Source organism: Amyelois transitella, chromosome 10 (assembly GCF_032362555.1).
Source record: "Amyelois transitella isolate CPQ chromosome 10, ilAmyTran1.1, whole genome shotgun sequence".
NCBI lineage: Eukaryota > Metazoa > Arthropoda > Insecta > Lepidoptera > Pyralidae > Amyelois > Amyelois transitella.
In genome coordinates, this window is record NC_083513.1 from 5,142,303 (window position 1) to 5,163,995 (window position 21,693).

The 21,693-nt window shown below is 35.2% G+C and overlaps 5 protein-coding genes across 8 annotated transcripts; 2 read left to right on the forward strand and 3 right to left on the reverse strand.

Moving 5' to 3' along the window:
- Nucleotides 1–369: 369 nt before the first annotated feature.
- LOC106137689 (zinc finger protein ZFP2) lies at nucleotides 370–1,891 on the reverse strand. The gene has a single exon (XM_013338578.2). It carries the CDS (start codon nucleotides 1,649–1,651, stop codon nucleotides 548–550), a length of 1,104 nt encoding a protein of 367 aa, XP_013194032.2. The 5' UTR covers nucleotides 1,652–1,891; the 3' UTR covers nucleotides 370–547.
- Nucleotides 1,892–2,856: 965 nt separating this feature from the next.
- On the forward strand, nucleotides 2,857–9,328 carry LOC106137732 (TAF5-like RNA polymerase II p300/CBP-associated factor-associated factor 65 kDa subunit 5L). Of its 2 annotated transcripts, none has more exons than XM_060946196.1 (12): nucleotides 2,857–3,027; nucleotides 3,097–3,273; nucleotides 3,350–3,724; nucleotides 4,218–4,365; nucleotides 4,583–4,655; nucleotides 4,940–5,078; nucleotides 5,561–5,740; nucleotides 6,002–6,154; nucleotides 6,752–6,899; nucleotides 7,486–7,654; nucleotides 8,338–8,569; nucleotides 9,079–9,328. In XM_060946196.1, exons 1-12 carry the CDS (start codon nucleotides 2,975–2,977, stop codon nucleotides 9,188–9,190), a joined length of 1,959 nt encoding a protein of 652 aa, XP_060802179.1. In that variant the 5' UTR covers nucleotides 2,857–2,974; the 3' UTR covers nucleotides 9,191–9,328. The 2 variants fall into 2 exon arrangements, with proteins under 2 accessions (XP_060802179.1, XP_013194093.2); XM_013338639.2 differs by having other exon boundaries at nucleotides 3,119–3,273; nucleotides 9,079–9,327.
- A 67-nt stretch (nucleotides 9,329–9,395) lies between these two features.
- Nucleotides 9,396–10,931, reverse strand: LOC106137733 (muscle M-line assembly protein unc-89). Its single transcript, XM_013338640.2, has one exon. It carries the CDS (start codon nucleotides 10,824–10,826, stop codon nucleotides 9,486–9,488), a length of 1,341 nt encoding a protein of 446 aa, XP_013194094.2. The 5' UTR covers nucleotides 10,827–10,931; the 3' UTR covers nucleotides 9,396–9,485.
- Nucleotides 10,932–12,279: 1,348 nt separating this feature from the next.
- Nucleotides 12,280–17,795, forward strand: LOC106137724 (LIM and senescent cell antigen-like-containing domain protein 1). Of its 3 annotated transcripts, none has more exons than XM_013338630.2 (9): nucleotides 12,280–12,435; nucleotides 12,627–12,666; nucleotides 13,119–13,232; nucleotides 13,788–13,900; nucleotides 14,564–14,756; nucleotides 15,217–15,358; nucleotides 15,811–15,927; nucleotides 16,844–16,985; nucleotides 17,377–17,795. In XM_013338630.2, the coding sequence occupies exons 2-9, from the start codon at nucleotides 12,659–12,661 to the stop codon at nucleotides 17,565–17,567; spliced, it is 1,020 nt and encodes a 339-aa protein (XP_013194084.2). In that variant the 5' UTR covers nucleotides 12,280–12,435; nucleotides 12,627–12,658; the 3' UTR covers nucleotides 17,568–17,795. The 3 variants fall into 3 exon arrangements, with proteins under 3 accessions (XP_013194084.2, XP_013194086.2, XP_013194085.2); XM_013338631.2 differs by having other exon boundaries at nucleotides 12,364–12,382; XM_013338632.2 differs by lacking the exon at nucleotides 12,627–12,666 and having other exon boundaries at nucleotides 12,284–12,435.
- A 10-nt stretch (nucleotides 17,796–17,805) lies between these two features.
- LOC132902132 (tigger transposable element-derived protein 6-like) lies at nucleotides 17,806–19,804 on the reverse strand. The gene has a single exon (XM_060946080.1). The coding sequence runs from the start codon at nucleotides 19,576–19,578 to the stop codon at nucleotides 18,064–18,066; it is 1,515 nt and encodes a 504-aa protein (XP_060802063.1). The 5' UTR covers nucleotides 19,579–19,804; the 3' UTR covers nucleotides 17,806–18,063.
- Between the last annotated feature and the right edge of the window lie 1,889 nt (nucleotides 19,805–21,693).

The window sequence follows — 21,693 nt, forward strand, 5'->3', positions numbered from 1 at the left end:
AAAAAAAACATGAATTTGCCTGCAAATAAGTTACGAAATTTAAAATTCAAAGTAATTTACCATTGTATGACAGCATTATACCTAATAACAATAATATTAAAAGCTGAAGAGTTTGTTTGAACGCGCTAATCCCAGGAACTACTGATTCGTATTGAAAAAATATTTTTGCGTTGAACAGACCATTTATCGAGGAAGGCTTTATAGGCTATATAACATCACGTTGCAACTGTAAGGAGCAAAGAAATAAAAGAATATGTGAAAAAAACGGGGAAAATTATTCATACTTGAGGGCTTCAATGATGCCCGAAACAACTAATCCACCCGACTAAGTCACGGGCACAGCTAGTAGATAATAAAAAAAAACAAATAAGCAGTATAAATTGTATGATATTTGAAATATTCCGACACAATAATTTCATCATAATTCCATACAATATCTTTATAATTAAAATGCATGATGTGAACCCAAAAAGTTCTAGTCAACAACTCTCGATTCCATTTTTCAAATGAAATATATATTTTTAGGAACTGTTAGATCAGTCTCTCTTTATGATATCTTCAATCTATCTATATGCTGCTGTGGGGGTAGACCATGTATCCTCTGTAAATGTCGTGTGACGTTGCGACGTCTGGCAAATGAATTATCACAGACTGTACAACGATAGGTATATTGTGGACCTCGATGACGGTTTTTGTGGATTCGCATTAAAGTTACTGATTTAAAACGAGCTGGGCACTGGTCACATTGTACATTTTTCTCTGGTAAGTGTATAGCAACATGTTGAAGGTAGCTACTCTTACGATGGAATCCTGTACCACACTCTGCACAGACATATGGTTTCTCACCAGTATGAGTGCGTTCATGAATTTTAACCTGCTCAGCATTAGATGCCCTGTAGTCACAGTACGAACATTTGTCAGTTTTCTCATAACCATGTTTAGCTCGACAATGCATTAATAGTAGACGTCGGGTGATAAATTTTTTACCACAGTGCTCACAAACCACATCAAAGCCTGTATGTATCTTGTAATGATTTCGCAGTGACAGCTTTGATGTTAAAATCTTATTGCATATTTCACATTCTATCTCTTCTCTAACTTTCTGCATATCTTTTTTACCTGCTTCTTTTTTTACACTTATCTTCAGCTTTGAACTCTCTCTTTTTTTTGTCTTAGTTCTATTCATGTTTCTTTTCTCCATTAATTCTACTTCACAATTTTCATACTGCATTTTACTATCATCTATACTTATTTTTTCATTCTCATTGCATTGTAATGTGTCTAATGTTATATTATCATCAAAGTCCTCGAAATTGTCTAAATCAGATACAACAATCAATATGGACTTATTGCTTCTTCCTGATTCTAATTTCAAAGATTCAAATGGCTCCAATTTGACATCGTAGCAATTGTCTTCCAGTCTTTTGAGAAGCATTCTTTGTACATTATGGGCCTTTTTTCTAAACTGGTTATTATCGTTAATTAAATCAATGCAAGAAGAACACATTACTTGTGGAAGGTTATCATTTATTTCTACCTTAACAGCTGAAGCTTTGAATATGGCTTCCGTGTACTTCTCAGCATACTCTGGCATAGCAAAAATTGGGTTAAGATTTTGTGTACCTAAACAGGTTCTACACTCAGATTCCATGGCAAACAAAGTTTCTATGGCTTACTTCATAATAAATACCTACTTAGCTTTATGTCATTTTAAAAAGATTACATCTGCAAAATGTTGTAATACGCAAAGTTATTAAGCTGCACTAAAATTCCTCAACTCAAACCATTTAGCAATTAATTGCATTCAATGATATAGTTTTAATTTTCAAATAAACAAAATTAAGGTAAACAAAAGCTATGTAGAATGTAGAAAAGAACCTCCCTCGGGCAAAAGCAACTTCAGTAAGATGTCATGTCATGTCTTATTTTGACAATGACAAATAACAAAATACTTTAATTCTTTGCTTTGATCGCGAATCTTAATATATAAAAATGAATCGCAAAATGTGTTGGTAAGCACATACGGACCAATTTGGCCAATTCTTTGTTTTTAAATGTTCTTTAAAATTTCAGGATGCCTTTCACGGCGGGAAAAATTCGAATAATTGCCGAAAAAACCCTTAAAACAGCCTTTTTCTTTTTGCCATACAAACATTCTAACTTAAACATATAGTCAATTTGAGCTTTATAGCTTTTGTATAAAGTTCACGCCCCGTCACCAGGGGACGGTTCTGTTCAGCAGGATTTTTTGCCCCTATTATAAAGTAGGTACAGCGGGAGCGATAATTCAGCTCGACCGCCACCAAAGGGAAGATCTTCCGCCAGGCTAGGTGTGATGCCTGGGGAACTGTTGAGTTGAGTCGGAGGTTGTATTAATGCTCTAATCCAAGAATTTTTTTTTCTTTTTCAAAAAATAATTGCGATTTAGGACAGTTTTTGTGTGATTGGTTGTTGTGACGTGTGGCGTAGAGATGTCGCCACATAGTTAAGAACAAAACATAGAAAAGAAAGAAAAGAAAAGAAACTGCTACGTTACAAATCTTTTTGACAGAACAAAGTCTGTCGGGTCCGCTAGCCTATGTCCTGTCCCTTTTACAACATCCATGGGAAAGACAAGGAGTAGTCCTATTCTTTTTTATTGGCGCTAGGAACCACATGGCACTTACAATTATGTACTTCATTTACAACTCTAAAAACTGAAAAGGGCGCTAGAATTAACGTCAAAAGCGTCAAGTAGGCAGCACTGACTTTGATATGGCTTGAATTTGGCATTATGTATGATTGGCGTTTGACGGTTTAATAAGCAAAATTGTCGTTGTCACTGTCTGTCTAGGAGGGAGTATAGTGACAATTGCTATTTGCGTTCGGTGTTGCATTGTTTTGTTGTGTTTAGGAAGGATTTTTTTATTTTACAATTAATTATTGAATTAAACTATTTAAATATAATAAATGTCTCTTATTAAGAAATCTAGAAATGATGCCATTAAAGCAGCAGTTACATCATATTTGGAACGAAGAAACTATCCTGTATGTACTCTACCTACATTATTTTAACAACAAAATTAGTTATTCAGTATAATGTAAAATATTTTTCAGTTCTAATTTTGGGCTTTTTCAGGACATAGATGTGTTCAGTAACACCCACTCAACAAACCAAAGCGCTGAACAAATGGCGGTGGCTACTATTGTTCAATGTGAATCAAGTCGCACTAATTCTATCCTATTTTCATGCATCAACAATGATTTTGCCCAATACGACATACAGTATTCAAGGTATAATTATTACTAATTAAAATCATTGTGTTTGTAGAGAAAGAAATATTTTATATCATATGTCAAAACCTTTCAGGTTAGTGAACTTCATTAAGGAAATAAAAAATGAGAAAGTAAGAAATGAACTATTGGGATTATTAAGTCCATTACTCTGTCACTTGTACCTGGAAATGTTACGAGGTGGACACAGCAGTGCTGCTCAAGTATTTCTTAAGCGGCACTCTGCAACTTTGCCTCAAAAAGATTTGTCTTACCATCAACCTATAGATGGGAATCTGCCATCAGCATTATATCGCCCTAACAGCTTGGAACAACTGTTTAATTCTCTTCAAAATGGTACTATAGACAATGAAACTCCAGAGAAGGACTACATGAATCAAATATTGGATGATATTGGCTCTATATATACTCTGCAAGAAATTGAATCTCGGCCAACTATTGCTGCTTTTAGGTAATTAATTTTACATTATCTAAACTAATATTATAAAGCTGAAGAGTTTGTTTGTTTGAACGCGCTAATCTCAGGAAGTGCTGGTTCGAATTGAAATAATCTTTTTGTGTTGAATAGACCAATTATCGAGGAAGGCTTTAGGCTATATAACGTATCACGCTGCAACTATAAGGAGCAAAGAAATAATGTAAAATGTGAAAAAAAAACACGGCGAAAATTATTCGCCCTTGAGGGTTGCAATGATGCCCAAAATAACTATTCCACGCGGACGGAGTCGCGGGCACAGCTAGTATTGATATAAAAGCAATTTGAGAGTTTTCACTCCATTGAAGATTAATGGGCTTTCATTACAAATATTGAGAATTTCTATTTTTATAGTAATATTCAGAATCCCTTGCATTGTTAATGTTTCTCCATTTAAATTTAATAATAATTTCTTGTTTTATTAATTGTGTGTCTCATATAAGAGTACCTTCCATCCGTCCGTCCTTAGGTCTAGCAAATATGATGTTTACTTGTCCCAAGATGCACTGAATATGTTGAAAGCATACCTGGCAAAGCATGGACATGTTCTTCTGATACAAGTGCTTCAAACTTGGTTCCATATTGATGTGAACAGTGATGCTAACAAGAAAAATTCTGTGAGTGTTAGAATTAATTTATTTTTGTATTTCTGTAATAAACAGTTTATTCTACTTAATAGTACTTAACACATACATACATACATTACACACATTCTTTATTTCTTCTATCAAGTCTATTTATTATATTACATTATACACAGTACATTGCCTGACATTAACCTATATCTTTTCTTGTTGTTTATAAAAATCTTCTAAACACTATATCACTCTGCAGGAAGATGAAGAAGAGCAATTGGAGGAAACTAATGTCTCAGTAAACTCAGAAGAAAAGACAACAGAAATAAAAGGCAGGTAGCATTCATAAAATTAGGTATAATGGAAGTAGTATTATTCCTTAATAATATACCTTAATAATTATTTCTAATGAATATGACGTCATAACTGATGGTTGGGACTAACGCCGGAACACACGTCTATAAAAAAAAATTGAGTAATTTTTCTCAAATTGACACGTTTATTATTTAAATTTTGCTATTTTATAAATATGGCATTTGTTATTATTCCAATCTTTATGGTATGTCATAGAAATAACAGTACTCACAATGTTTGTAATTTTTTTTTTCAAATATAGATATTTTTGCTAAATGTAATGGACATGCTGAATATCAAAGTGTGGACAAGGAGTTGAGGGATTTACAAGATGCGATAAAAGGAGTCAGAGAATCATTAGCACCACTTAAACTGTACAAAATATCAGCACCGGACACACAGTGAGTGATATAAAAAGAAATATTTATCCAAATCTAGAATTTGCTGATATCTTCGTTGAGGGCAGTAGTAGTTAATCCCATAGGAACTATTATGCTTTTCTCAGGATGATATGTAGATACACTCTTCTCAGTAAATTCCTATGGGCATGCAAAATTATTTTCATAAAATTTTCTTTAAGTAGACTAAGCTAACTAAAAGGTGACAAGACAAATGGTCAATACTAGTTGCTATATGTTTGATAGTGTTTCTAGTCACTTGGCAAGAATTATTGATAATGCATCTCCCTCGCGATACAGCGGGGGAATGCTGCCAGTGTGATGAGTACCTTCGTATCAGGTAGATTCGAGACAGGTCTTTGTGGCTTAAAATATGTTTTCTTTTTGGTTTTTTCGTGAGATAAATATTGTATTTACATATTATAGTTGTTTGTTTATTATTAATTTCATTATGTTTACTTTAAAAACTTAACTGATATTTACAGCTTAATTTGCGCAAAGACTGATACAAACTGCAATATACTGTGTGGAGGCTTCAGCAACTCAGAGATTAGACTTTGGGATCTCGGTCAGAACAATGTGAAAAAGAGAGTGAATCGGAATATATCTGAAATCGAGCTGGCCTGCTACATGCCTGTGGAGCCTGCAGCTGAAGACAATACCCTGTGAGTTATTTCTCAAAATTTGCTTTTGAAATCTTTTATCAGTTTAGAAACCGACTGATGACTGTACTTGAAATATATTGCCAAAAATAAATTTCAAGTATGTACCTAAAATTCAATTTTCATAACTCCTGTCTGTATCACATCTTTGAAATGTTAGGTTTTGTCCAACATAAAAACTGGTATACTTATATAAGTTTCAGATTTTTTTTCATGTATAGTATGCCAATTTCTTGTCATTAATTAGTTCCCATGATTTTCCAGACAAATTGGCGCAGGCCTACCACTCAGGGGTCACTCGGGTCCAATACAAGCTGTCAACGTTTTGTGGAAAGAAGAATTGATACTCTCTGCTTCGCACGATAGCACGATGAGAGCGTGGAAACTCGGCGATTACTCTTGCGCGTCCATTTACAGGTATTAAATTATTTACCTAAATAACTCTTACTTCATCCTGGCGTTAATCCCGGTTATGGTCCTAATTTTCTGGAGAGAACCCAAAGCAAAGTTGTGTGCAAACGCTGCAATGAAGAATATACAAAAAGAGAGAGAGTAGGTATATACATCTATACTTACTAATATTTTAAATAAAGCTGAAGAGTTTGTTTGTTTTGAACGCGCTAATCTCAGGAACTACTGGTTCGGATAAAAAAAAATCTTTTTGGTATTGAATAGACCATTTATCGAGGAAGGCTATATAACATCACGTTGCAACTATTAGGAGCGAAGAAATAATGGAAAATGTGAAAAAAAAAACGGGGAATCCTTGAGGGCTTCACTGATGCCCAAAATAACTATTCAACGCGAACGAAGTCGCGGGCACAGCTAGAATACTATATATCACGTCTGTATCCGTTCAGAGAAGAACTATTAGTCTTTGAGAATTGAGATTCAGACAGTGCAGGTTGCTAGCACATTGCCTAAAAGAAAAATTTAGTCTTTGTTTCTTCGCTTCCAGACTATCATTGAAGTTATAACTATGAGATAAATATTTTTTTTTTTGCCATATTTCAGAGGTCACAATTATCCGATTTGGTGCATGGATGTGTCAAAAAATGGCCTATATATTGTGACGGGATCTCACGACAAGACTGCCAAGCTATGGTCGCTGGATCGCACATTCCCGATCCGAGTGTTTGTTGGTCACACTTCTGATGTTACTGTGAGTACATTTTATATTTCAAAATTAAATTGGAACAAACAACCTATTAATTATTTAATTTGGTTTTTTGAGCTGTAGGTAGGTACACCATCAATATTAGTACTTTAACACTTGTAGTCTTATGAATATTGTGACTAGCGGTAATCTAATAGCTATAGGTTGCGACGTCGTTGTCGACGACTTACTACTACGCGCGACGTTTATAGTCTAGTAGCTTTTACCCGCAGCTTCACCCGCGTCAATTTAGAGCCATCTTCAAAAAGCGAAGAACTTAACGCCAACTATAAAAAATCAATGAAATTAGTACCACATACAAAAAGCAACATCTACAAAAAACTACGATTTTAGCGACACCTCCAAAAGAATACATTTTTTCGGAAATCCCACGGGAACTTTAGTTTTTAACGGGATAAAAGGGTACCCTATGTCCTTCCCCAAATACATGAACGTCAACAAGCAGATTAATTCAGTAGATAAACCATGAAGAGGTAACAAACAAACTTACTATCTCCTCATCTCCTCATTTATAATATTGATTGGGATTCCTTATTGTATTTGATTAAAAATTTGAAACGGCGTTCCCCAGTGCGTGAAGTTCCACCCGAACGAGGCGTACATAGCGACGGGCGGCGCGGACCGCTCGGTGCGCCTGTGGACGGTGTGCGCGGCGCGCCTCGTGCGCGTGCTGTGCGGCCACCGCGACGTGCTGCGCGCGCTCGCCTTCGCGCCGTCCGGCAACTACCTCGCCAGCGCCGGTAAATATTCTACACGAATACTACTTATAAAATATAGGCCTACTTTTCTCTTCTCTTTCTTTAAGGTTAGATCTCTGGAGAGGAGTCAGTCCACCTAAGGTCAGTCAATCCACGATTGTGTCTTTAATTACTAATCAGAAAAGAGCAACTCTGCACAAGGCACCTGTTGACCAGAAGAAAACCTACTAGCTTGTAGGTTTTTTCGTGTTGGTTTGAAAGATCTCAAATCCAACAACACGCCAAAAATTTAGTTATGAACGAATAGTTTAAAGGCCGTTTGAATCTTAAATCTGGTTAAACTTATTCTTGCTTGCTTTTTTGTAATAGTGCCGTGTGGTTCCCGGCACTATTACAAAAAAGAATAGGACCACTCCATCTCTTTCCCATGGATGTCGTAAAAGGCGACTAAGGGATAGGCTTATAAACTTAGGATTCCTCTTTTAGGCGATGGGCTAGCAACCTGTCACTATTTGAATCTCGGTTCTATCATTAAGCCAAATAGCTGAACGTGGCCATTCAGTCTTTTCAAGACTGTTGGCTCTGTCTACCCCGCAAGGGATATAGACGTGACCATATGTATGTATGTGTGTATGTTATTCTTGCTAGTAATAGAAATTCCGATTTCCGAAAAGGTATCCCAAATTGCACCAAAGAAAACTAGCAAAGCATAACATTTGTTTTAGGAGATGACAAGAAGATTAAAGTATGGGACTTGGCCGCATGTACATGCATACATGAACACAGGGGGCACCATGGGAAGGTGACATCTTTGGACTGGTCCGCAGTCGGCAAGCCCAGCCTCACGAACAGAGTGGTAGCAGATCCAGGAGACCTGTCCATTGAGAACTCTTTACTATGCTCCACTGGCATGGATGGCATAGTAAAAGTCATGTGGGAAAATCAAACTAAGAATAAGTAAGTTTTACACGTGTTTCAATTGGCTATTAAATGAAATTGTTTTCTGTGAATCAATTATTAAACCGCCTAAATACAATTTCTAAATTTATATGCAGGTATGCATTATTTACAAAATAAATGTTACGAGCATACTTGTCAGCATTTTATTTATTTATTTAAACTATATTGCTCCTAAAATAATTTACAATAGGTGGACTTAATGCCATATGGCATTCTTTACCAGTCGAACTTTTATATCAAACTTAGATTGTAAGTTGGGTGGTTTAAAAAAGATCAATTTGAGATAGATATTCAACATTCTAAGATAAAATACACTGTGCTACTAATAGCATTTTAAAAAGAACCAACATGGTCTATCAGTCTTTTCAAGACTGTTGGCTCTGTCTACCCCGTAAGGGATATAGACATGGTGATTATATGTATGTAAGAACCAACTTAATGTGCTTAAATTGTAATCTATATTGTCTCATGTGAGAGAAGTAGATATATTTAAAATTTTGTTTCAGACCAATCTCCAGCCAAGATGTTCAGTCTGCCACATACAACACAAAGTGCTCCTACTTAGTTGATGTACAAGTGCAGCCAGATTGGGTATTAGCTATAGGAACTAAAAGATAACATAAGGCAGGCAAAGTGTAACTTTAAATGTAAATAAAACCATTATGTTAAAAATCTATGTATTATCTTAAGAATGTATCAAGCCTAGATGTGCCAGTTTTAAGCTGACAGAATGCATGTCAATAAAAAATACTCAGTATAGATACAAATCTTTTATTTATCCTGCAACATTCGCACTTAATGATCATGAATAAAATAGTGAAATCAAATAAGAAACTTCTATAAATAAACACAAACATGATAGTCTTTTGATGAAATCGTGTAAATTACCGGAAGCATAACATTAGTTCTTATTTCAGACTTTTTTGAAAAAACTCATCAATGTTGCTTGTTTTCCTTTTTGTGTTGGGGATACTTTCTTCTTGCCATTTGGTTTCTTACTAGGCGAGTTCCCAATCTTTGTTTTCTTACTTGGTGAGACCTCAACTTTAATCTGATTCACTTTGTTCTCTTTAGCATCAACCTCCATTTCATTATCAGAACAACTCTCGTATACTTCTTCCTTTTTAGTTAAAATGTATCCATCTTCATCATAGGTTTTGTCCACCATTTTTCTCTTTTTCTTTGGATTAACAATGCCGGAAGTGATTTTAACAGTACTGACTGTAGGTGTCGGGGGTATTTCATCATCAGATTCAAATTGCTGAATGTTAACAGCTGGGCTGTCAGCAAAAGGATCATCTTTATCATCATCACTTTCACTATCAGAAACTTGTAACACTCTCTTTCGTTTCTTGTCCACCTTAGCATTTTTCTTGATGATGTTAAGATTTTTGTTCTTTGCTTTACTATCATTTGCCTTAGGTTTTGGTTCACCTTTTGTTTGTTCTTCCTTATCAACCTTCACTTTCTCTTCCTTCACTTCTATAGGGGTTTCCTTCTTTATAACAGGTTTCTCAACTATTTCTTTTTTTACCACATTTGGTAAATTAGGTTCACTTTTTGGCTTTTTGACTCCATTTGATTTATTGAAGAAACTGGCTATACCTTTGTTAGATTTTTCAATTGCCCTTTTTTCAGATTTAGGTGATGTAACCTCAGATTTAATACTATTTTGTTTTGCATCACTGATTTTGATATTATTACTACGCTCACCATTAACAGGTTTTGTGTGTTCATGATTATCTATCTTGTTTTTAGTTTTTGTATTAGTTAACTTGCTATCAATCACAACAACCTCCTGGCTATTTGATTTAAGACTGCTTATCTCATTTGTAGAATGTTTTATACATGTATTGCTTTTTATCAGTCCTGTGCACAATGGAAAATCTTCAAATCTATTAACAGACATGAGAGCAACATTATCTACCGACGAAGAGCCTTTTCTAACACTATAAATATGTTCAAAGAATACTGCTCTCAACTTCTGTCTAACAGACGCAATGTCTTCCTGTGAGCAGACTGTAGTAAGTGCATTATTACCTTCTGTTAAACCAGATACAACATAATAAACATTCAAAGTGATATCAGGTTGAGATTTCTTTAGATCTTCAATAAACTGGCCCAGTAAACGCTTGCTGTCATTCACATGTATACACAAATCTTTACTGAGAGAGGCATATGTAACTAATTTAGACTCATCAAGTATCATCTCTTTTAGAGAATTATAGCTGTCTTCACTAGCATTTTGGTCCATTTTTTTTTCTTCAGCTAGCAGCTACTTATTACGATCAATTTCAATTTAATAAAATATTTTGATTTTTTGCCGCGCGCGCTCTCTAAACATGACACATCCGAACCTACCTATATTTTGTCAAATTCTGAAATGACATTCATGACACTTGCTGTTGACATTTAGACAATGACAGTTTTTTATATATTTTAGAGTGACAGGCAATGAGACGAAGTCGGTGGGATTAATTTCAATGGATGGCATGTACAACGTACGTGCGTAAGTTAAGCTAAATAAATATATAATGTTTACCTCAGAATACCTCGATAACCGATTCTTTCATTTTCATCCAGCAGCAACATTACATTCGTGTAAAAAACTCAACCGACACTTGACACGAATTATTCAATCAAATCAGTCTGCTCTGGTCTGCAGTGTTGCCCACTTGGCAACTTTGTAGCTAGATTTGGCAATTTTTTGAAGTCAGACAGCTACATTTTTTAAAAACTTTTAGCTAAACTTTTAAGCTACTTTTTCTAGCAACTTTTGGTTTTGAAATTTTTTTATATGCTTACAATGGTAAAAATTTTATCCCCAAAATAAACTACTTACTGTAGGTAGCTAAACACAACTACCAGAGTGAGCCTTCATGACTTTTACAAAAAGTCTTATCCGAATTGAACTGCAGTAGTATAATCTTACATACATACATATGTTCACGTCTATATCCCTTGTGGGGCAGACAGAGCCAACAGTCTTGAAAAGACTGAATGGCCACGTTCAGCTATTTGGCTTAACGGCTTCAAATAGTGACAGGTTGCTAGCCCATCGCCTAAAAATGAATCCCAAGTTTGTAAACCTATCTCTTAGTCGCCTTTTACGACATCCATCGGAAAGAGATGGAATAGTCCTATTCTTTTTTGTATTGGTGCCGGGAACCACATAGCACTAGTATAATCTTTATTCTTTTAAATGGCTCTCACGTGAAATCGTATCATTTCGGGTGGAAGTCAAAAAGTTTAAAAATGCTTCTAAGGGTTATATATTTGATTATAAGCATGTCTTTCACTTTCCCATTCAGGTGCTTAGATAGAACGATATTTCTCCCAAATAAATATCGTTAAAAATAAACGGAGGAACAAAAGGAGTTCAATAACTCTTAATGCTGTCCTTTATGTAAGAGACTCACTACGCAAAAGGGCCAATGCTGTCACAACTACGTGTTACCTAAATCGGTACTAAAGAAAAATATTGCAAACTCAATCGCAGGTACCATAGATGAAGAATATTCCTAATAAGTATAGATTAACTGTTTAATTTTTATGAAGAATAGTTGATTTAATTTTGTTTTATTTCGTGAATTATCATCTTAAAATTTATTTAGATATAGCTACTTCCAGCAACTTTTTAGGTGGCACAAAAATACCCAATCTAGCAACTTTCTGCTATATGTCATAGCTAGCTACAAGCCTTAGGTCGGAGTTGGCAACACTGCTGTCTGTCGTCTGTCGAGTCGATTACGATATATGCTGAGAATCTTTTTAGTTAGATACATTCTTCTTTATAAATGACAAAGATAGGTAGTGTATTTTCAAACAAATAGCTATTTAGATTTCAAAAAATTTAATAAGACGTAAGTATCTTGTTTCCTATCCACCAAACATTCCACCTTGTAAGTTTTCTATTTTTGTTCCATTTGGTACCTACCTACTTCCAAGAACATGACATCATTCCAGCTATTAGTTTTAAAATATTATTGAATACACGGCGAAATAATAATAAAATGAGTAATTTTTTATAAAAAGTTATTCTTCTTTTTGGCAGAAAGTTGAAATTGGTGGTGATTGTGGTGCAAAATGCCTGGGTAAGCAACATTTGCTTGTAGGGAGTGGTTGGCCTACTATAAATGGACATAACATTGCACCCACGATATCATATCTTAAATGCCACCACAAATCATGTAATAAATTAGTATTGATTTTATTTTCAACACTTATATTTACTAAGAACATTTCTTACTATAAACATATATTTCTAAAAAAATGAATATTATTTTATCAAATATTAGGTATTTTATGTGATGTTAATACAACATACAAGAATTTCTTAATAAATGGTTCTATTTCATTAAAAATTTAGGGATTTCAGAGCTTATATGTACCTACGCAACATTTTGCTTGTTGTTATCTTAATTACTCATAACTAATAATACTAATTACATCAATATATCCAGGCTTAGTCAATATTAACAGTTTCCTCAAGTCTATTAATGATCACACAATTTTTAATGAGATTAAAGTTCCATGTTTCTTGCAGAATAGCGACTATGTCCCTTGACAACATGTTCTGTACTCGCTGCAGCGAGGGGTTTGAGCCCAACGAGAAGATTGTCAACTCCAATGGTGAACTTTGGCATACAAACTGTTTTGTGTAAGTAAAATTATATAGGTACTTACAATAACCAAATTAATTTACCAAAATTTTTCCTGACTCCTGCCATTTGTCACATATGTAACTGTTGGCACTGAGTAGATTAAGTTGAATTACCCAGTTTACAAACAAGCAGGTTTATTATTATGCCTCAAGTGACAGAGCCAATCATCACATAACTTAGTAAAGTGGGGTGGGCAGGGCTCCTGCCAATATGTGTTCAATTCCCAATTACCCAATCCAACCCTTTATTTACTAAACTACACTATTAAGGATTTTATTTTGCAAACTGATGGAAAAGATTGAAATTCCCAAATTTTCTATACTCACAATAACTACAACTGAAGAAAAGAAAACCCATTGTTTGCGTGTGCCGGACCTTAGAACTTATATTTTCAATCAGACATTGAGGGCAAAAACTCTCAAATTTAAAAAGCAAATGACTTACTTTTTAGAATTATGTGATAAGACATTTAGAAAAGATAGCTGTTAACTGCCTCTTTTAAATCAATAAAATCAATATGTTATTAATATTTTATTCTTCCTTTTTTATAGTTGCGCCCAATGCTTCCGTGTTTTCCCTGATGGCGTGTTTTACGAGTTTGAAGGCCGCAAGTACTGTGAGCGCGACTTTCAAGTGCTGTTTGCGCCATGCTGTGGGAAATGTGGTAAGTTTGTGGCAGCTATTATTTACAATAAACGAAATTTAAAAAAAACAATTATTTCTTTATTAAGGAATGAGGGATGATAATTTTACTAGCAAGTTAAAATTTAATCATTATCTTTCATTCGTTAGTTACGTTGCGTCTAAATTCTGAATAGATGGTGGTATACCTGTGACACAATCCTGGCGAGAGTAGGTTAGGGTTTTACATTAAGCAAACTTTATTTGGACCTCCACAACCCTGCAATATAATCTAACCCAGCTTGGATCACGGCTCACGCTTTTTGAGTCTGCTACCTTAACCCTTGACCACTGATGCCAAATTTTTATGATATTAATTTTTAGCAAAGTTCAATGTAACAAAAATCACTATTTAACTTAACAAGCCGTGTGGTTCCCGGCACCAATAAAAAAAAAGAATAGAACCATTCCATCTCGTTCCCATGGATGTCGTAAAAGGCGACTAAGGGATAGGCTTATAAACTTGGTATTCTTCTTTTAGGCGATGGGCTAGCAACCCGTCACTATTTGAATCTCAATTCTATCATTAAGCCAAACAGCTGAACGTGGCCTATCATTCTTTTCAAGACTGTTGGCTCTGTAAGGGATAAAGACGTGATCATATGTATGTATGTAACTTAACAAGCAAATCTTAATGAATTTACAGGCGAGTTCATCATCGGTCGCGTTATAAAGGCCATGAATGCCAACTGGCATCCAGCCTGCTTCCGCTGCGAGGAATGCAGCGTGGAGCTGGCCGACGCTGGGTTCATCAAGCACGCGGGCCGCGCTCTGTGCCACGCCTGCAACGCTCGCATCAAGGCGGACGGGCTTCAGAACTATATGTGCCATAAATGCCAGTAAGTACTTTTTCTCAGTGTCGCATGTTTCGATTCGAGACTGCGGGTCCGCTTTCCGAAATGCAAATGGTAGTATTTGAGTAAATTAATAGGAATTCTGAATTTGTAAAGGAGATTTTATTAATCTCTTAAGTCCATGGCAAAAATCACTGCCTGCATTCTTTAGGTATAACTGAAAACTAAACTTAAATTACTGTACGATAGAAGCCTTAAAATTTCTGTTCAGTTTAATTAAAAGATAAAACTGACTGACTGGTGAGCGCATAGGTGAATTTACTAGTAGTTGTAAAAAAACTGTTCCTTATTTGTAGGTTATTGGATTGCATAAAAATTTTGGTTTTTGTTTGTAAACCTTGGTGGTTAGTACATTTACACAACATTTATACAACTAGCATTATCTTATTTTCGCCTAGATCTTATTTCTGCCAAGATTCCTACTGAATGTGTTTCCTCATAACAGCGGTGTTATCGACGGCGAGCCGCTGCGGTACCGCGGCGAGGTGTACCACGGGTACCACTTCACGTGCGCCACCTGCGGCGTGGAGCTCGACCACACTGCGCGAGAGGTGAAGCATCGCTCCGGGTACGCCGCTAACGATGTCGTAAGTCTAATTTGCTATTTTCTACATAAATTTGTATACTCATCATATCACACCGGTTTGAGCGGGCAGAAACTATGAATTTCCATTTTATCCCTACAGAACTCTCCCGCTTCATCTACACTCTTTACTCTTTTAATACATACTCTATCATAGCGGGTACTCATAACAACTTTTCAAATTCGCAATTTGGTCCTTAATAGTTTAACGAGGCCGGCCCTGTCCCATATAAAACTAAAAAGGTTCTTAAATTGCGACGGTGGCTAAGCGAGCTTAGGCCTCTAATATATAGGAACGTTGATGCTTATCAAGGTTAGGTGTAGGCTCTGATTTCATGCGGCTTCCAACCATTTAAATAGAAAACTTTCAGTTTTTGTGCCTGGAGTGAATTTTTGTTTGGATCTCTTCAGTTGGTGTGAGAAGATAGTTAAATAATATACGAGTGCACTTTTCAGAACAAACTCTTCTGCTTGCGCTGCCATGACAAGATGGGTATTCCGATTTGTGGAGCTTGCCGGCGCCCTATAGAAGAGAGAATCGTCACTGCCCTTGGGAAACATTGGCATGTGGAGGTAATATCATTTAACAATAGATACTTTTGTACTATAATAGGACCATAGGATCTCTTTACCCATGGATGTCAAAAAAGGCGACTATAGGTGTATTCATCTTGTACGATTCAGGTTTCTTTCACCAAGATTCAATATGAATCATTGTCAAATGCAACACCTCAGCTCCTCTGGAGCAGTGAAACTGTATTAATATAACGTTTGACAATGATCCTGGAATTGTTAATATATATAATATATATTGGGTTGGCATCAATAAGCGATACCTTGTATATGTACCTATTTTGAAAATATATCTATTATATACAGGACAAATTACACAAATTGATCTGGCCTCGAAGTAAAGTTCGAGACTAGTGTTACAAAGTACTAACTCAACGATACAGTGGCGACATCTCAACACCACAAGTCATAACAACCAATCACGCGACGCTATCCATCAAATCAGGGAAAGGTTAAATCGTGCAAGCAAAGATTTCACGGATTGGAGCAATATTAACAACAATGTCGGGCCGCGGTCCCCAGGCATAACTGGCGGTCGAGCCCGAATCATCGCTCCCGCAACAATGCTATATTTTATAATTAAAACGTTATACATACGTATAGATAAACACCCAAGCCAATAAACAAAATCTATTGTGCCACAGACAAGCACACTACCGCTGCGTCACAGAAGCCTGAATATAAGATTTTCAAAAGCAAGAAAAATACCTTACTTTTATCTTATGTTTACTAAGTTTACTGCTTGACAAATAAATAATACATTAAGGGATGACATAGCTCTTATAGTAACATTTTCCCAAAGTTAACTATTTGCAAATGGGGTCAAAAACATTTTATAAATAATGATTTTATTCACCATTAGCAGAGAATCTCGAAAATTCACTACATGTCCAAGTTTCATAAAATTGTATTTCAGCATTTCGTGTGCGCCAAATGCGAGAAACCATTCCATGGTCACCGTCACTACGAGAGGAAGGGTCTGGCGTACTGCGAGCAACATTACCACCAGTTGTTCGGCAATCTCTGTTATGTCTGCAATCAAGTTATCGCCGGGGACGGTTAGTAGCATACAACAGACTGTTTTTTTTTTAAATTTCAGCTGTAGTACAAATATTGACAAGGCATTGTCTTATATTCTCTTCCGCTTTAAGCTTCACCAAATAGACCGAAGACATATACCTATGCCTATCATATAAACGTTAGTGAATAAACCCACTGGACTAATGACTAATACTGTATTACATCTCAAGCATATTATGCATTATTGAACTGGCGATAATCGAATACGTAATAAAGAATGTAAAAGCCCAGAATCAATAAATCAACTACTATAGTTGAACATAATAGAAAAAGTATGATGTCGCTTAAGACTTAATAGATAAGAAGGTGTAACTTTGAAGGTTAAATTTCCTTATCAGTGTAACAAAATCAATGATTACCGTTTGACAGTGTTCACGGCGCTGAACAAGGCGTGGTGTGTCCACCATTTCGCGTGTGCCGTGTGCGACGCGCCGCTCAGCACCAAGAGCAAGTTCTACGAGTACGACGAGAGGCCCGCCTGCCGCCGCTGCTACGAGAGGTTCCCGCAGGAGCTACGCCGTAGGCTGAGGCGGGCGCACCACTATACGGTGCGACGATAGAACGTCTACGAAACCCATAGATTGACAGCGCCGCGCATTCGATAACGGAATTTTCAAAACAAATTAACTGTGTAATTCTAGTATATTTTAAAGTAAATCACTGCTGGAATTTTTTTTAATTCTATCTCAAAAATAATTTAGTAATGTTCTCTGAGATACCTAATATTTAATAATCAATTAATTATTTATTAAGAGTTGTACTAGTTGATCTGGTTTAGGAAATTGTAATATACAGTGAAACCTGGTTAATTGGGATCTCAAGGGACCAAGACATATGTACCAATTATTGAGAGTTTCCAATAATCCAGTTTTCCAATTAAACAGGTTTAAAATTATAGTTGTCTCATTTACAGAGGCCCCTTTACAGAGGTAGAAATGTGCCTTTATTCTTTTATTAGACGTGGAAATGTTAATAAAAATGCGTATTTTTGGTGTTAAGAATTTAATGTAGTAGATATGATTGTACTACATATAAAAAAAAACAATATTGTAACGATTATGACTTAAAGTAATCGGTAATGGTTGTTTGTACTTGATTGCTAGTTGCTGAAACCTGTTTCTCGATATAATAAATTCGATCAAAAATATTAGAATCATCAACATTTGACATTTCGAAATACTTGTGTAAAGTTTCTAAAGCTTCCATTGCCTCACACTTTGAAATTTTCACTGGAGTCTCTTCACAGTCTTCTTCCTCTTCTTCTTCTTCTGTGTCCAAAGAAGAATACATAGCAACTATGTCATCATCATTGAGCTCCTCTGAAATGAGTACATTATTATCCATAGAAACGAAATCCTGAAAAGTCGCCTGTTGCTCATTCCTACATTCAGTAAATAATTTATCCCATTCTGGAAAAGTTTCACAGATCTCTGGCTCCTCTTGTAGGCTCTCAGGTTCAGATACATTCGTGACTTTGAATCCAGCTTTTTTGAAGCAATTACTAATTGTAGTTTTGCTAACAGAAAACCAAGCTTTTCTCGCAAATCTCATGGCCTGGAGGATGTTAATTTCTGGGCTTTTATCCTCTTCTATAGATTTAAGAACATACTGAACAACTTCCTTCCTGTAGTAAACCTTAAAGTTGTTGATAATACCCTGATCCATGGGCTGTAATTTACTTGTGGTATTGGCGGGTAAGTACAATAATGTAACATAGTCTAATTTGGGCATATTGTTGTGAGCTGTGCAGTTGTCAACAAACATAATGATCTTTCGTTTTTGGGCCCTCATATCGGCGTTCACTTTTTTTAACCAATCTGCAAATAATTCAGAAGTCATCCAGGCCTTTTTATTGTTTTTATAATTAACAGGCAACATTTTAATAACCTTGAAGCATCTTGGGCTCTTAGATTTTCCAATTAAAAGAAGTGGCAGTTTTTCAGTCCCAGACATATTTGCACTTACAAGTACTGTGACTCGATCTTTACTCAATTTACCACCATGGCAAGGCTGACCTTTGAACGTAAATGTTTTATCCGGAAGACACTTGTAGAATAAGCCCGCTTCATCGGCGTTGAATACGTCATCGGGGGAATAATCGTGTAATAAAGCTGGAAGGTTTTTAATCCACTCATTACATTCGTTATTGTCCACAGAATTGCTCTCGCCACAAACATTTTTGAATGTGATATCGTTTCTTTTCTTAAATCCTTCCAACCACCCATTACTGCCAGAAAAATTATCAAAATGGAGCTTTTTTGCAAATTCTTCAGCTTTCTCTTTAATCATTGGTCCGCTTATTGGAATGTTATTATTCCGTACCTGCTTTATCCATGTACAGAGACACTTTTTAAGTTCAGGATACTCTGCGGCTCGTATTCGTTTGAGTTTTCCTTTTCCATCAATACACTGAGACCGAATTTTCTCGTTATTTTGAATAATTCTACACAGGGTTGACTTTGGTATGTTATTCTCCCTACACAGTTCATCACGCGACTTTCCACAATCATAATCTGATAGAAGTTTTAATTTTTCAGATACTGATAACGTTTTATATTTACGTTTAGACATTTTGTACACTTTTATTTCCTTGTTTTAAGATCAAAACCTGAGATAGTACTGATAAACAAAGCATGCGCGGAAGACGATGCGAAATGTTTGTAAACAAACATGTCAAAACGTGTTCAGACCTGATTAATTTGTCTCACTTATACAGATAATTGAGCTACACAATCTCAATTATAGAGGTAAACATCGAAAAAGTCTTAGAATCCAAATCTCATTTAACCAGTTTCAAAAAGTCCTATTAACAGAGGTAATTTAATGAAAAAGAACCGGGACCTCATTGCAACTCTTAATAATAGAGGTTTCTCACTTATCCAGGTCCCACTTAACCAGGTTTCACTGTATTCATAACAATGTGGCTTCATATTTAGGTAATAAAGATTGTATGCAAATTATGCTATACTGATACTAAAAACTAATATGTATTTCAAATTTATAATTATAATAAGAAATATACATAGGTAACTTCGAAGTTACTATATTTTTATGGCTTTAACTAATGCCTTGGCCAAGGACTGTCTAAAATTGTTTGTGATTAGTAAACATTTGTAGGACATGTTAATCCAATTAACTTAAGATTAAAAAATATATTTTAAGAAATATATCTGAAGAAAAGTGCCTTAATAAATTTGTTTATACACTAAGAAAACTTTAATTTTTAGCTATTTATTACAAAATATTTACCATACATATAAATAACTAGCTGTGCCCGCGACTTACTCCGCGCGGAATAGTTATTTTGGGCATCATTGGAACCCTCAAGGTTAAATAATTTTCCCCGCTTTTTTCAAATTTTCCATTACTTCTTCGCTCCTAAAAGTTGCAGCGTGATGTTATATAGACTAAATCCTTCCTCAATAAACGGTCTATTCAACACAAAAATAATTTTTCGAACCAGTAGTTCCTTAGATTAGCGCGGTCAAACAAACAAACTCTTCAGCTTTATAATATATACAGTATAGATACAGTATAGATTAAAACCTAGCAATAATATATCAATGAATAAAACCATATTTGTAATAGTAGAGGGAATGTATTTCAAAGTCCAAGATAAGCTAAGAAAACACATTTATACTGTAATCACTTTATGTAATACTGCTACACTAACACTCGGAAAAATTGTTAAGATCTCCTATTAAATTTCATTATAATTTATGCTTACAGTTATATAGAATATATACACAGTATTTCAAATGCTGAATGAAAGGTAACTGTTAACCGATTCGTTGCGGATGACACGGCAGTCGTGTCATATATTTTTTTAACGTGTGGCGTATGACTCGGTAGACGTGCCATTTTAAAATTGATTGTATCTCTCTCAACTTTCGTTTTAGAAGATTCTACCCTGAACAAATAATCCTAGTTTTTTACGTAAATCAAGCCTGTAGGGTTCGTTTCTGAATATTCTATGAAATAGAATAAATCAGGGATTTTCAACCTTTTTTATATTGTATTAATATTAATAACCAAAACAAAGCGGCACTTATTATTATTTTACTAATTTATTATTACGGCAATAACGGCCTAGTGCATTCGTGAGTAGTCTCTTCTTTACTGTAGGTCAAATAATCATCATAAGGCTGAGAGTCGGGGAGTTCTTCTTGCTTTAGTATAGTTTAGGTTTCATAATTTAGTTTTCTTTGGCAAAAGTTCTTTCGTGAACAAAGTCTGAGATTCGAAACTAAAATTTTCAGTTTCGCAGATGAAGGCATTAAGTACCACGTTTTGTAACTTTGTTTTGATCTGAAAAATGAATGAAAAAAAAATGAAACTACAACGAGTGTAAAACATTACTAATATTATGTATTACCTAAAAACATTATTTTGATCTAAAAATTAATGAAAAAAAAAACTGAAACTACAACGAGTGTTTAACATTACTAATATTATGTATTACCTAAAAACATTATTTGAATTTAACATCGAATGTAGTTTACATCGGACACACACATCTATTTAATTAACCTCACTCACTCATTTTTTAACTTCGAAACCTACAAAATGTTTGCTACCTCTGAACAGAAAAGTAACTTGCCAGCCATTTTCAGGAAAACACTTAATAAACTCACTCAAAAAATACTTAAAACGACGTTACCTTCCGCTTACATGCGTGGTTTGCTT

Coding starts and splice junctions, on each gene's coding strand:
- LOC106137689 (XM_013338578.2), bottom strand. CDS start 1,651: ATGGAATCTGAGTGTAGAACCTGTTTAGGTACACAAAATCTTAACCCA.
- LOC106137732 (XM_013338639.2), top strand. CDS start 2,950: ATGTCTCTTATTAAGAAATCTAGAAATGATGCCATTAAAGCAGCAGTT. Junction 4,366..4,582: donor ATGCTAACAAGAAAAATTCT/GTGAGTGTTAGA, acceptor ATCACTCTGCAG/GAAGATGAAGAAGAGCAATT. Junction 7,655..8,337: donor CAACTACCTCGCCAGCGCCG/GTAAATATTCTA, acceptor CATTTGTTTTAG/GAGATGACAAGAAGATTAAA.
- LOC106137733 (XM_013338640.2), bottom strand. CDS start 10,826: ATGGACCAAAATGCTAGTGAAGACAGCTATAATTCTCTAAAAGAGATG.
- LOC106137724 (XM_013338630.2), top strand. Junction 14,757..15,216: donor TATATGTGCCATAAATGCCA/GTAAGTACTTTT, acceptor TCCTCATAACAG/CGGTGTTATCGACGGCGAGC. Junction 15,928..16,843: donor GGAAACATTGGCATGTGGAG/GTAATATCATTT, acceptor ATTGTATTTCAG/CATTTCGTGTGCGCCAAATG.
- LOC132902132 (XM_060946080.1), bottom strand. CDS start 19,578: ATGTCTAAACGTAAATATAAAACGTTATCAGTATCTGAAAAATTAAAA.